General features: G+C 38.6%; 1 protein-coding gene across 1 annotated transcript in view; it reads right to left on the bottom strand.

The window, feature by feature from the left end:
- LOC139739857 (ATP-dependent RNA helicase A protein-like) overlaps nucleotides 1–14,763 on the bottom strand; it is a 53,992-nt gene that overhangs the window by 8,349 nt on the left and 30,880 nt on the right. The window contains 13 exon segments of the mRNA XM_071650458.1: nucleotides 341–407; nucleotides 410–492; nucleotides 1,207–1,277; nucleotides 1,686–1,780; nucleotides 2,459–2,573; nucleotides 3,119–3,217; nucleotides 5,140–5,240; nucleotides 6,158–6,314; nucleotides 7,106–7,188; nucleotides 8,203–8,344; nucleotides 11,926–12,117; nucleotides 12,821–12,895; nucleotides 13,766–13,918. Coding sequence (XP_071506559.1) covers nucleotides 341–407; nucleotides 410–492; nucleotides 1,207–1,277; nucleotides 1,686–1,780; nucleotides 2,459–2,573; nucleotides 3,119–3,217; nucleotides 5,140–5,240; nucleotides 6,158–6,314; nucleotides 7,106–7,188; nucleotides 8,203–8,344; nucleotides 11,926–12,117; nucleotides 12,821–12,895; nucleotides 13,766–13,918 — 1,433 coding nt within the window.

Raw genomic sequence — 14,763 nt, 5'->3', positions numbered from 1 at the left:
CAACATCTATGTTCCTCAATTTGTGTAAAAGAAAAGACAAAAGTCTGTTAGCTCAAGCACTATGTTTCATGTTGGCAAAATATACCCAGTCACCTAATCAATGTCATGAGGACAATTGCTATGTACAAACCCTTTTCTCCTATCAGTAATTAGCAGATGAAATATGCAATAGCTTCTTGACAGAGAGAAGTATACATTGTTGTACGACAAGAACTTCATACAATTTTGGGTTGCTGCACTATGTAACAATAAGAAGCACACTTCCTCCTTGGCATGCTGAGAGTAATCCCACACAGATAGAGTTGACTGTCCAATTCATCAAGCAAAGTACTGTACTCACTTGTTGAACCTAGCCCTGCTGATCATGTGGAAGCAGAAGCCAGGCCGCACTCTCCCTGCCCTGCCCTCCGCTGCTCCAGGTTGGTCTTTGATGCCCACACGATGGCGTAGTTCGTCATGTTGTTGTGAGACGTGAAGAGCTTCATTTTGGCTCTTGATGAGGACAAAAATGAGTAGTCGAAGATTTTAAAAAGTGAAGCAAAGACAGCCTGACTTCTGATACTCCACAATCTCGACCTGAATCTAGACAAGTACCACTATCAAAACTCTTAATGAATCAATCATTTGCCTGTTTTACACAGGTACAAACTCACAGACGTGTGAGGGAATGACAATCATATTTCAGAACTATTTTCTTTTTTTTTTCGTGTCACAAAGTTATCATTTTATAAGATCCACAGCATCCAATCTGGACTTTAATCTTTGCAATTCTTACTAAAATCTCAATAAATCAATAATTTGCCTGTTTTACACAGCCACAAAAAGCACAGACAAGTGAGATGATGACAATCATGTTTAAGCACTGATTTTCTTTTGTTGCATACCAAATTTATAGTTTTATACAATCTATGTCTGTTCATGCACCTAAACATGGTTGCATGTACTTGAGCTATCAAGAACATCAGAAGTGATGGGTAAATCTTACAAAGTTTACACAATGCATCTGCATTTTCATCAGATAGTAAGAAATACCGTACACACCATGACTATCTGATCAGAATAATACATTTCACGTCAACGATCCTGATAAATCTTACAATGTATCTGACACTATGAATGCAATGTATGCCAGTGACACATCAATACATGTGTGTGTGTGTGTGTGTGTGTGTGTGTGTGTGTGTCCACTATTCATGGAAAACTCACTTGCAAATGTCAATGAAGACTACGTCGTTGATCGTAATGCTAGTCTCAGCAATGTTGGTGGACAGGATGATCTGCAGGGATAAAAGAAGAAAAAAAGAATCACTTTAATAATGGGATCACAAAGCTCTACATCCTGATAACTGCAAAACATACTGAAAATGCCTTCATTATTCAAAAGCTTGCTTTAATAAGCAACAGCTTTGGGTGTGAAACAAAATCATGCCAACCCACATTTAAAGAAACTTATCATCACAGTGATAATTTACCTTCCAAGTTTGAAATGCTACCATATGCTCCTCATAAGTGTGCAATTGTGTCAAATAAGATCTGCAACTATTCCTGTCATCTGATTCTTGAGTTTCTAACTGTCCCCCTCGAAATAAATGAGCAAATTCGACAGTACTTTTCCTCCAATCTTTGGTCCCAGAACAACAGAAAACGAAAGATGAGACAACAGGTATATTGCTGCCAATTCTCACCTTGGTGACACCCTCCGGCATGGCGTCAAAGACACGATGCTGCTCCTCCTTTGGGATCTGGGAGTGAAGTGGGAGGATGCAATAGTCTCTTCCACCTAGAAAGGTCAGGAAAGAAAACCAAAAAATACCTCAACACTCTCATAGCTGGCAGATTTTTCTTACTCAAAGGGAAACTATTAAGACTCTATTTATTCAGCTATACAACCCAAATTCTGCTATCTATTCTCACACTAGCATTCAACAAAGTCAAAATACTATTCTCAAAGTGTGAGATGCCACGTACCAAATGTGTTGCATCACACAGAAATTTGAAATACCATTCCTTACTCTGGCCACATCGCTAATAAAACGAAGGAGGGGGGCATTCATCAAACTTGGTAAAATGCTCTCATGAAAAGGTGTGGCCTAATTCATCAAACATTGAATACCTTACATTCAACTTTAGAATATCACACACTGAGTGCAGAACATATATTACGAAACACAGAAAACCACTTGCTATATTCAGGACCCATTTTTTTCACACAATACAGGACACCATCTGCTTCTCTTGCGATACCCTTAACAAACCTTGCAATACCACTCATCACGTGCAGGGGAAAAAACAAAACAAAACAAAACAAAGATGGGATACCAATTGTTAATATTTGGATGGAAGCTACTCATCCAATAAACGATACCTCTACCTCACTGTAGCAAAAACATTTGAAATACTTCCGACAAACTCCACAGGATTTGCCACAAATTTGGATTAAAATTCAGACACCACTCACCAAACTTGGGGTGTTCCTGCAGGTGGCGCATGAGGGCAAAGATCCAGTTCCAGCCGGGCAGGAAGATCAGAATGGCTCCAGGCACACCCAGACCTCCGATGTAGACCAGCAAGGACTGTAAGTTTGAAAAAAGATGACTGTGGGCTGGCAAAGATGGAGACTACTAAAATAGCCTTAGTGTCAATTTAGAGCAAGCAAGGTACAATGTATCTTTAGATTGGCGCTGCTTCTAGACATGAGCTGCTAGTGAGCTTAATAAAATGCACTTGAGCTTGTAGTATCACTTTTCATTGCCCACCTTCTCAACTCCCGTACAGACTGTGCAAAAAACATTTACGTCATGTGGCACGTTTTGAGCAATCATGATGGAAATAATAGCGCTATTTTACAACTGGACTCAAACCAGAGTACGCCATGTTCATTCCCTCCTTCCCCCTATTGTATTTATTCTAAAACATTACTCAAATCCATGCAAAGTGGGAGAGCTGCTCAGTTTTATGTGAAAGACAGAAAAACCAAAAAAGAAAATATGTCTACAAAAGATCCTCTCACTGGGAAAAAAGCAGACACCATTTTAGATCAATTAATATATCAGATTTATACCAATTCTGAATGACAAAATAAAAATATTCATTGAATGGGGGCAAAAAAAAATCTCACCTCAATGAGTTCAAAGTTCATCTCTTTCTCACTCATCTGCATGAGCGCCCTCTTTGTCTGCTCACTGTATTCACCACCGACAACCTTGTTCATGTTCTCCTGCAGCAAACCAATAACAATGTTAAAAGGGTATGACATGTTATGTGCATTAAAATCACTTCAATTCAGCAGGACTCCTTTACAAGTTCCTATAGTACTTGGGGTAACAGCCTTGACTTCAAGTAAAATGGAGGACTCAAGCTTAAAGGACAAGTTCACCTTCAAAGACACGTGGGTTGAGTGAATGCAGCAATATTAGTAGAACGCATCAGTGAGAGTTTGAGCAAAATTGGGCAATCTGTTCCAAAGTTATGAATTTTTGAAGTTTCTGCTCAGTCACGGCTGGATGAAAAGACTACTATAGCTCGTGATGTCACATGAGTACAACGATATAAAGAAAGAATAAAGAAAATTCAACATATTTCCATTTTTCTCGCATAACAAAAGAACACTCGACTTCTCTCTTTCAGAAGGCAGGGGGAATGATATTACCCTTAACATACGTCAGTAGCAAGTCGAAGAAATGTGCGCTTTATTCAAAAAGTAAAGTTTTGTGAAATTCTCTTTTTATTTTCCTTATATAGTTGTACGCATGTCACATCATACACTGTAGTAGTCTTCTCTTCCAGCAGTGACTGCGTAGATACTTAGAATATTCGTAACTTTTGAACGGATTGTCCAATTTTCCTCAAACTTTCACTGATGTGTTCTACTAATATTGCTGCATTCTCTCAATCCTTATGTATATGAAGGTGTACTTGTCCTTTAAAACCACACTCATATTGCAACTGATTGAGAAATATCCTTCCATTGATGTAAATAAACACAGATTACTGTAAAAGCTGTTAATTTTGCAAGGATCTAATTTTCACAAGTTTAACAAATCATTGTTGGGCAGTGAATTTAACCAAACTTGAAAATATAGCAAACAGATAAGCATTAGTGGACTTTACCACAGCCCTGGTGTCAAATCGCAAAAACAACACCTAGAGAAAATGTCTGTGACCTCTTCATTAATAAAATACTGTTACAAAAAATAAAAACTTTTATACTATTCAGTGTTTTAGTAGTGGTCATGATAAAAAAATTATGGGCATACATACTCGGGTTGAGCTACAACCAATGATCTCCTGATTGCGAGACAGGCATAGACTACCAAACTTTCACCAGACAGCCAGTGCTGGTAATTATCCCTTAGAACCAGTATTGTGTATTTATTCAAATTAATGAATTCTCATACTGCAACCAATTGACAAAGTGCCCTTTATCATTATAAAACGAGCACCAATTATTCAGTGTTTCAGTTGTAGCCACAATAAAAAAAATCATGGGCATACATACTTGGGTTGAACTTGAACGAAAGATCTCTTGATTGCTAGACAGGCATTTCATCTAATAGACTACAGAGCAGACTAATCGTAGCTCAATATGATGATTTACCAAAGCAAAAGATGTCAAATGTTAAAGGGACTGTACAGTACTGGTTGAGGTAAGGGATTCATGTTTTGAACATTTGTAAGTGAGATAATGAGAAACCTCTTATGAAATATGAAAGAGCATGTAATTTTAAGGAGGATTCGACGTTTATTTGATGAAAATTGGTTTTGAAATGGCCGAGATATCCAAAAAAGTGATAATAATAAAAGGCGACAGGCCAAAACTTTATTAAGATCTCTTTGTTTCACCTTGTTTTTGGATATCTCAGCCATTTCAAAACCGATTTTCATCAAATAAACTTTTGATACCCTTTAGAATTGCATGCTCTTTGACATCTCATAGAGTGGTTTCTGAATATCTCGCAAAATGTTAAAAGCTAAATCCTCACCTCGACCAGAACTGTACACACCCTTTAACTCTGGTCACATTACACTAATCAACACTAAAATACCATATTTTGTGCTCCTGTAGTGGGAAGATGTCTTTACTACTTCACAAAAACTTTCCCTGAGAGAGGAAAAAAAAAAGAAATGTCAAATTCTCACCTCATCATCCGCATCATCGTCATCATCATCCCTCCTCTTCTTCCGCCGATCCATGGTAGGCACGAAACCAAGCATCTGGACGATGTCTTCCAGGTAGTACTCTGAAATTCGAGTCAGAGAAACATGTCAAATTGGTTATACAAAGCACCACTGTATCGAGGACCAATGTCAATCATCTTGCGTAATAAACCCTAGAACACATTTTGCAGTTCATACTATTTTAGGTTAATGTCAATAGACACTGCTGGTTGCCAGCTTATTGAGCAATCAGAATCTGTCTGTGTAATGAGCCAGAAACAACAACTTTATTTACAAGCATTTGATCTGATCAGAAGAATGTATTCAGTCATTAAAAAAAAAGAAAACAACCTACTATGGTAACTAACATGTCTTGGCTTACTACACTGCTGCATTGACAGTGTTTTGGTGCTACATCTGAAATTAGATCTTAATAGTCTGTTAAATGCACTGAAATTCTTAACAAGTCTGAAATGCGCAATATAAAAACCAGCTTCTAGATGTGAAATATGATTGGACATATAAATATATAAAGGCATTATATCCAGGCAGTATAGTTGGGATTGCTTTTTCTTTTTTCTTTTTTTTTGTGAATCATTTTGTTAAATAATCAATCTACCAATCAGCTGCAAAATATTTTACTGTTCCTGCCTCAGATGCGAACAGCTTTAAGAATTAAATGGAACATCCATACGTAGTTTTTCAACGTCAATTACACGTGTCCTGAGATGGCTGCTCATGAATGTATACCCACTCTTCCCAGCAAAGAAATGATAAAGTTTTAATTTGTCCAACATTTTTTACTATATTACACACACATTTGGTTGAATGCCATAGTACCAATTTCTGTTTAATCTTCAGTTACCAAAATACTTGATAAGTCTGTACACTGAATTTCTATCAAGTGGATGATATGTATTCACAATTTCCCATTAATGAGGTGAAGTGAGGTGATTGTTGGTGTAAACCTTTTTTGAAAGACATGTTACATCATTCTTACCTTGCACTGGATGTGCCCTGCCATAGACCTCAATGACGGGGCAGTCGAGGAAGTAGTGGCTGAACATCGTGGTGTCAATGGTGGCCGACATCAAGATAATCCTCATGCCTGGGTTGGCGTTCAGCATGTCACGCAACACCACAAGGAGGAAGTCAGTCTGATGGTGTAATGAATAAAAATATGTTACATGTAGTCATTTAATAAAATGAAGAAAAAATACTTCATCATATGTCTACAGTAAAAGCAGATATTTTAGCATGAGTAATTTTTCACGCTTGGCCAGGTAAGAAGAAATTTGCATGTTTTTAATTCCGCGGGATCAACACAATTACTGGAACATACAACAAAGCAGAAATATTTACATGCTTTTCTATAGTATTTGTTTGCACGAAATACGCAAGAATTTCCACACCGTGAACATTTCCACTTTTACAGTAAATTATGTTACTGTGCATATCAGTTGGCTCCCACATTTTTTTTTTATTGCCACACTTTTGTACACAAGCATACAAGCTTTTTTTTCTGCATCCTGCTTAACCTCCCTCTTCACTATTTCTGTTGTTTTGTTTTTATCCCTTTTATTAATCACTGCGTCGTTCCTGATCTTGCTTGATGTTTCCTCTCCATTCATCTTTATCCTTCTCAGATTACCCGTAGGGATCATTCCACTTTTTGTTTACGTTTGATCTCTTCACTTTCTTTATCCCCCTTTCATACCAGATTGTCTCCCTGATTATGACACCATGAACCACCTGCACCCCAGCAAACACGGACCCCTTTCAAATGCATAAGCAGGTGATCTGCACCACATAGTGCCAACTGAAGTCATTGTTTCATTTTTTTTTTAAACAAATGAACACAAAAGATAAGTCAACCAGACACACATATAACACAATCACAAACATTTGATGACTCTACAGACAGACATAATACACAAGTAAAACTCACATTCAGATCTCTTTCGTGGATCTCATCAACAATCACATGAGAGATGCCACGAAGACCAGCTTCCAGCTTCCTCAGCAACGTACCTGTTACAGAAAATTAAAAATAAATACATAAATTTAAGAAAATCTCTGATTTTCCCTCGGTGTCTTTACCCAGTATTGGCATAATACTGACAGACCGAAAATGACTTCAACTGAACACACACCTGCATATATTTGCGATGATGTCTGCTTTTGGGGGGGGGGGGGGGGGGGGGGGGGAGAAAGATACAAATGTATGTCATGGATATTAAATCCTTCATCATATCATATCAGAATTGCATTGCATTATCATTATCACATCATGATTGAAGAAGAATATGTCACAGTGAGAGTATTGGCATGATATTGGGAAGACTGAATATGATTTCAACTGGCCATCTCTCACAACACACACATGCATATATTTGTGATGATGCCTCTTTTGGGGAAGAAGGTGACCCATGCATGTCAGGGATATGAAATCCTTTATCATATCATATCAGAATTGCACTATCACATCGTGATTGAAGAAAAATATGATGTCACAGCGGAAGGGGTTATAATATAATTCACTGCATTTATTAGAAAAGGCAGATTTCAGACATGCCATCAGAGCAACACAAAAACTACGCAGGCAAATGTTAACATTATTATATGCTAAGACAAGTCATAATAATATCTGTGATGATTGAAAGAGAAAATGAACAGAGCAAAATGCAATCTCCCTCCCTTTTTCTGTTCATGTATCAAAGGACTTGACAAAGTATCTTAACGACCTGATAGCGTGGGGATTCATGGGTGGCTCAATTCATTTGCTGTCTATCAGTGTACATTCAAAAACCACAAATAGCATCGGTCAGCAAATACATGTATGTGCATTGAAGTGAACATTCATTGGTAATGGTCGACTCCAATAGAGAGTCTTTGCCTGCGTGTGTATTTACACAGAGTTTGCTGATGACGCTGTTTCAATTTGTTATGTGGATTCTCAAACATACCCAAGCCAGGCCAGTCTTCTCACTTCATGGCATCCCCACACTACAGGGTCTACATTAAATGAGTAAAAGGTGAAACTACCGACTGTCATGAAGACCATAGCACCAAGTGGACGGGGTCTCACGGTGTCAAATCGGACGGAGTAGCCCGTACTGACACCAAGGGGTTCGCTGCGTTCAAATGCGACACGCTCAGCAATGGAAATGGCACTGATTCGCCGAGGCTGTGGAGACAGAGCAAACAAAGCCACTGATGAAATACTTCTCGTACATATGCCATATCAATGAATCACCAAAGCATTAGCAAATGACCCTGAAAATGTACCAAGCTCTTCACATTGTTGAAACACAGACCACACATGCAGGAAGTTGAGATATGTTTCATTCAGACAAAATGAGAATGTGCAATTCTTCAAATCATACACACAACACATAGGCTTCAAAGACATGAAACTAACCATGTGGTCTACTTGAGGAACAATTGTGACCTGCTACAACACAAGGCAATCGCCAAATTGTGTCTCGCCCATTCGCGTACAAGGAATTAATATTTTTTATAACTCCCAGAAGTTAATTGACTTGCTTATGACCTTTGACCTTGTGGTGACCTTCAATACTCTAAGGGACATTTACCATCCAAGTTTGGTCACAAACGGACAAAGGGATCAAAAGTAATGAGCCATAATTGAAACGCGCCACAAAAACTTAATATTGGGCCCTAAAAATTTGTTGACCCCTTTCTGTGACCTTTGACCTTGTGATGACCTTTAACTCCCCAAGGGACATCTACCGTCCAAGTTTGGTCACAAACGGACATAGCGATCAAAAGTTATGAGCCACAATCAAAACGCGCCCTAAAAACATAACATTGGGCCCTAAAAGTTTGCTGACCCCTGTCTGTGACCTTTGACCTTGTGACGACCTTTACCTCCCCAAGGGACATCTTCCATCCAAGTTTGGTCACAAACGGACTAAGGGATCAAAAGTTATGAGCCATAAACGAAATGCGCCCTAAAAACTTAACATTGGGCCCTAAAAGTTCGTTGACCCCTGTCTGTAACCTTTGACCTTGTGGTTACCTTCAACTTCCCTAGAGACATCTACCATCACCCAAGTTTGATTGCCATTGTAGCAACATGTGCTGAGTTACGTGTGATAAGAGAGTCTTGCAAGTAAACTTTAACGTATGACCTCAAATGACCTTTGACCTTATCCTGTGACCTCCAACGGCACCATAACATGAAGGTACCCCAAGTACATCTATGACCCAAGTTAGGTTGTAATCCAAGCAACTTATGTGAAGTTATTTGTCAAAAGAGAGTCTTGCAGGTAAACTTTAACATACTTGTAGAAAAGTGTCTTGCACATACTCTTTAATATATGACCTCAAAATGACCTTTGACATCATCACATGACCTCTGACAACACCATAACATGAAGATACCCCTAGTGCTTCTATCATCCAAGTGTGGCTGCCATTGCTGTAACAGTTGCCAAGTTATGCATCATAAGAGAGTCTTGCAGGTAAACTTTAACATTTGTGACGGACGACGGACGGACGCCATTTGGATCCCTTAAGCTGGTATCTCACTGAGCGGCGAACGTTTGCGAACGTAGCGAATTTGAGATTCGCCAACTTTTCTGACGAATGTTTGCGAAAAATCAAAGTTCGCTTCTGCCATTAGCGACAGTTAGCGACTTTTAGCGATGTTTAGCGACAATTAGCAACACTTTAGCGAATGTTTGCGAAAGTGTTTGCGAACACAGGTGGCGACTATTAGCGAATGTTAGCAAATGTTAGCGACAATTTTGCAAATGTTAGCGACAATTTTGCAAATGTTAGCGACAGTTTTGCAAATATTAGCAACTGTTTGCAAATCCTTTGCGACAATTTTGCGAATGTTCTTGGACCTAGAAAAGTACCAGGCGATTGTGTATAGCAAGACCCATAAAACGACATAAAACCTTCCACTGAATTCAGATGTCTTGTGACAACTGTTCAAGATGGATTTCCAGGATATGGAAATAAATTTCTGCTAAGAAGAGGCTCAAGGTGTTGCTATCCTTGAAGAGCTGCTTTGTCAGGCTGCTGCTACAGCTATTCTCTCTAAAAAAGAAAGAGTGAAAATGTTCACTCTTGAAGAAGTGAATAACAGAAAAGAGTGAGTTTCAAGTGAAATTAGAGTGACTTTGGAATGAAAATGTTCATTTTCACTCATTTTGGAGTGACTTCAGGGATCACTCCAAGATTTTCGAGTGATCCCTGAGGTCACTCCAAAATGAGTGAAAATAGATATTTTCACTCAAAATTCACTCCAATTTCACTCAAAACTCACTCTTTTCTGTAATTCACTACTTCAAGAGTGAACATTTTCACTCTTTCTTTTTTAGAGAGTTGTGCAGCATAAGAGAAATAAAATAAAGAAAAACAAGAAAGAAAGAAGAAAAGAAAGAGAGTCAGAGAGTGCTTGTTGCAGAGGACAGACTTTAGTCAATATGAAAAGCTTTTGAAGCAATTACAATCATGATGGAGATGTCAAGAGCTTCAAGAACTTTCTTAGAGAGGAACCTTGTCTGTTTCAGAAGCTTTTATATAGGAACCATGTGGTTACTTGTTCGCTAGCAGTGGCGAATCATATAAAAACGTTAGCGACACCGTATTACGACCGTTTGCGAATTCTTACGAGTGTTTTGCGAACGTTTGCGAATTTTTGCAACTGTTAGCGAAAATACAAATTCGCAAAGGTTCGCAAAGAAATTTTGAACATGTTCAAAATTTCTTTGCGACAAGAAAAACTGTTTGCGACAATAAAAACCGTTTGCGAACTTTCTTGCGAATGTTAACGAACCTTTTGCAACCGTTTACGAACCCTGGCGAATTCCCAAATTCGCTACATTCGCAAACGTTCGCCGCTCAGTGAGATACCCCCTTTAGTCTCGCCTTCACCTCCGGTGGGCGAGACAAAAAGTATCCAACAGTAGGGGGAAGGCGATTTTCTAAAAATGACATGGCCTCATTTCCCTACTCTTCCGCTTGAATTTCGTATATAACACGACTCATAAAAACACCTGGTTGCGGAGATATTGATGATTTTATGAGAGCATGTCGAGTGGTCTGGGAATTCTGCATTTCGAGAAAACCACCCACAAAGTTTTCCTCTGATGCAATCATGACTATGGGGAGGTAAGGCAGTTTTCAGCTCTTGACAATAGAAGGTATGCTCCTAGCAACCTCCACCATGTTCATTCAAGCTTAACGCCAGCGGTCTATTCACAACCAATCAGTAACAAGGATGTCACACACTGACCAATAAGATCACACTGACCAATAAGATCACTCCCTCGTTTGTTAGGGGCGGAGTCTATCTGCGGCGCTAAATAAAAATCTTTGGACACGCTTTTGTTCAGTTAAAAGTCGGAAAATCAAGGCTCAGAAAAGCGTTAATCATTTGCCTTCCCTGTAATGATTTATCTTCGAAATTTTAGCAGATGATAGAGGAAACATCAGACTACAAAATTTTGTCGAAAACAGAAATTTGATGGTTTTGACCAATTTTGATGATCTGGCTTCAAACTCGACTTTCTTGGCTCAGCTGTCAGTGACTTTCGGATCCTTTTGTTGTGGCGGGTCACCATTAAAACTAACAAGAGCTGCAACTGAAAAAAACAACAACAACAGCTGACCATCAGTAAAGACATTGTAGCTTACTATCGTACTTGTTATGGCCATCTCATGATCACAACATACATGTACATTGCATACCAGAGACATCATATGACAGATAACAGTATTGCACGTTCTAACCTGGGTGATGCACAGATTGCATTCTGCACCCCGCCCTGCTCTGACGAAACTGTCCAGGATGAACTGGGGCACCTGAGTGGTCTTACCACACCCTGTGGCACCCCTGATGACCACCACAGGGTTATGGTCAATGGCATCCAGAATCTCTCTCTCTGACTGGACAATGGGCAACTGATGACGCTCTTCCTGGATCTACATTATAAAACAGGATATCAGCAACATTTTAGAAAATTATTGTTATCTCTCCATGTACTTACTGAATGGTTTCATTGGTCATTTTTAAAACATAATTAATCTAACATATCGTCTTATATCCAAGGATTTTAGTTTGAAACAAAAAGAGATGTCCATCAAATTTGATGTGTTCGTAACTCATCATTATCATTATTGGAAGTCTGAAAATAACAAGCAACACTTCCAAGTCTAAAGAAACACAAATAGTAAAATAGCAATGCGGTTGTGTTGACAAAATATGTACTCCACGAAAGTATAAAATCACAGTCTTTCAAAGTGCATTGTATTCATGATCAAAGTTGATATCACCCACACAAATATATATGAATTGATGAAATTTTATCAATAGCCAATACATGTGTCCATCACTCAGCTGCATGGTGGAACTAAGGTTTGCAAATTATGTGCGATATTCATCCAGATGTTGCTTGCAAAATGCAGCATCTTTCAAACACAAATAAATCCATTGGAGAACACAGATCTTAACATTGCAAAATATGTAGTTTCCTTACTTTTGAAACACATTTATGACTAACTATGGACCTAAGGTAATGAAGAACAAGATTCTTTACATCCTTTGATGAATGGCTGTGCAAGAAACATGTTCCAAGAATTTGCTAGCAAAGACACTTGTGACTATAAGAAGAAACCAACGTCTTACCTTTCTGAATTCTGACATGGCTTCTTTTCCCCGATACTCTTGCTGCAATTCTGCACTGACTTGCTCAAGGGTCATCTGAGGGAAGATTTACAGTGGCAAGTTATCCCAACATGAATTCAGGCAACAGTGAGTACACACTGGCTTTGAGCAGTGCTATGGTATCTATGAAAACTATAATGTCAAATTGTCAATAGAGCCTGCAGAATATAAAATGTATATTGCTAAACAATCACAATCAACTGCATTACTTATAATGATGCAAATTGATGATCGTAGCAAAGTAATGCATATTGAGTGAAGATATGAGTGTACTTGAGCACAGCAATCACAAACAGACAACAGACCGAATGAATGTGCTACTTCCATTGCCGAAGGGCAATTTGTCAATCAGTTGCACTTTTTCCATTGGCTCTCCCATTTGTTGAGACAAGGTATGATATATACATGTACATGTACATTGACAAGCAGCAGTTTTCTACATATACTTAGAATTACAGCTTACACAAATGAATAACACCTACTCCTCCTACACAAATGAATAAAACCTATTCCTTTATTTTGGAAAATGCTTCATTTTATGAGCAGACACTCCACACTGGCAACATGATTTCATTACAGCCTGGAAAATCTTGAACGTAAAATGAAGTTCTCTTGGCCTACAAATACGGCTATTTATGCACTGATGACATTAAACCAAACTACTGTCCACGGCAAGTGGGAAGAAGACTCACATGCACTAGGGGACCTTCACTGATGTTACAGTCGAGCTACAGATTCCAGTTTTATCAGCAGACACTCCACACTGGCAATATCATGATTTAATTATAATATGGAATATTTTGAATGTGAAATTAAGCTTTACTGGGATACAAATGCTGCTCACTTCCCATACATTGACGGCATTCGCCTGATCTGTTGTTGAAGACAAGTGGAAAGAGGACTCACATGTGCTAGGGGACCCTCGTCGATGTTACAGTTGAGCCACGGATTCCAGTTATTCATGGGTGGAGACCAGGACACACCCGAGCTTCCCCTGGGTCCCTCAGGGTTGTCAAATTGCTGGTTCTTGGTGTCGGCGCTCAGCAACATGACTTCATCCTTTCAGTGTGGACAAGAATCATTCTTTCTGACTTGGTTGTTGAGACATTTTTACCACGTTAAAGCGCATAGATCAGTTTGATTGGAAATGCAATACTGTAAATGTGGAAATTTTTTGCGCATTTTGCGCAACCAGAAGCTAGCGTGAAAATAAAAGCATGCGCGAAAAATAAGTCGTGCAAAAATATCCACTTTTACAGTATACAATAGACTGCTTATCATTATTATCATAAATTATTATTGACGTCCTTCAAAATTCATTCACATTTTAGATGAAACATACACGCACAAATACACTCACACACACACAAAGATGAATGACTATTTTCATTCAGGTCCAACCTGTCATAGCAGTAAACTTTCTCATCACTTATCACTTATCTGTACTGTCATTTCAGTTTGTTTAAAAAATGGTTTGTTTACGCCATCCTAAGATGCATTTACCCTTGGGTAGCCACTATACACAGGTTTGATTTTAATACACGTACACTTGTATATGAAATTAATAAATGAAGCAAAGAAAACAAACAAACAATTAACATACAATTAGTTCTCATAGAAGGATAGGCCTACTCAGCTGAGCTGGCTTTACATAGTTATGATCAGTAGATCCCATCATAATGGGCTGATTTTTAAGTTCAGATTCGCAACACACTTTCCGGCATACCAAAGTCCATTTCTGCTTTTGTCCATCAATCATTGTATTCCTTTCAGGGTTCAAATTCGGGTAGGTGTCTACATATGTCTGAACTTTGGGCATAAATGATCTTAAATAGACAAAGCAAATACATGAGAAAAACTTATATTGGTGTATTCTGCTGCTTGTAGAATCACATCCTATGCGC

This window comes from Diadema antillarum, unplaced genomic scaffold (genome assembly GCF_040938485.1).
Source record: "Diadema antillarum isolate AM-2024a unplaced genomic scaffold, OU_Dant_1.0 seq00000821_RagTag, whole genome shotgun sequence".
NCBI lineage: Eukaryota > Metazoa > Echinodermata > Echinoidea > Diadematoida > Diadematidae > Diadema > Diadema antillarum.
The sequence above is the reverse complement of the archived record's forward strand: the minus strand, read 5'-3'. Positions and strand labels throughout refer to the sequence as shown.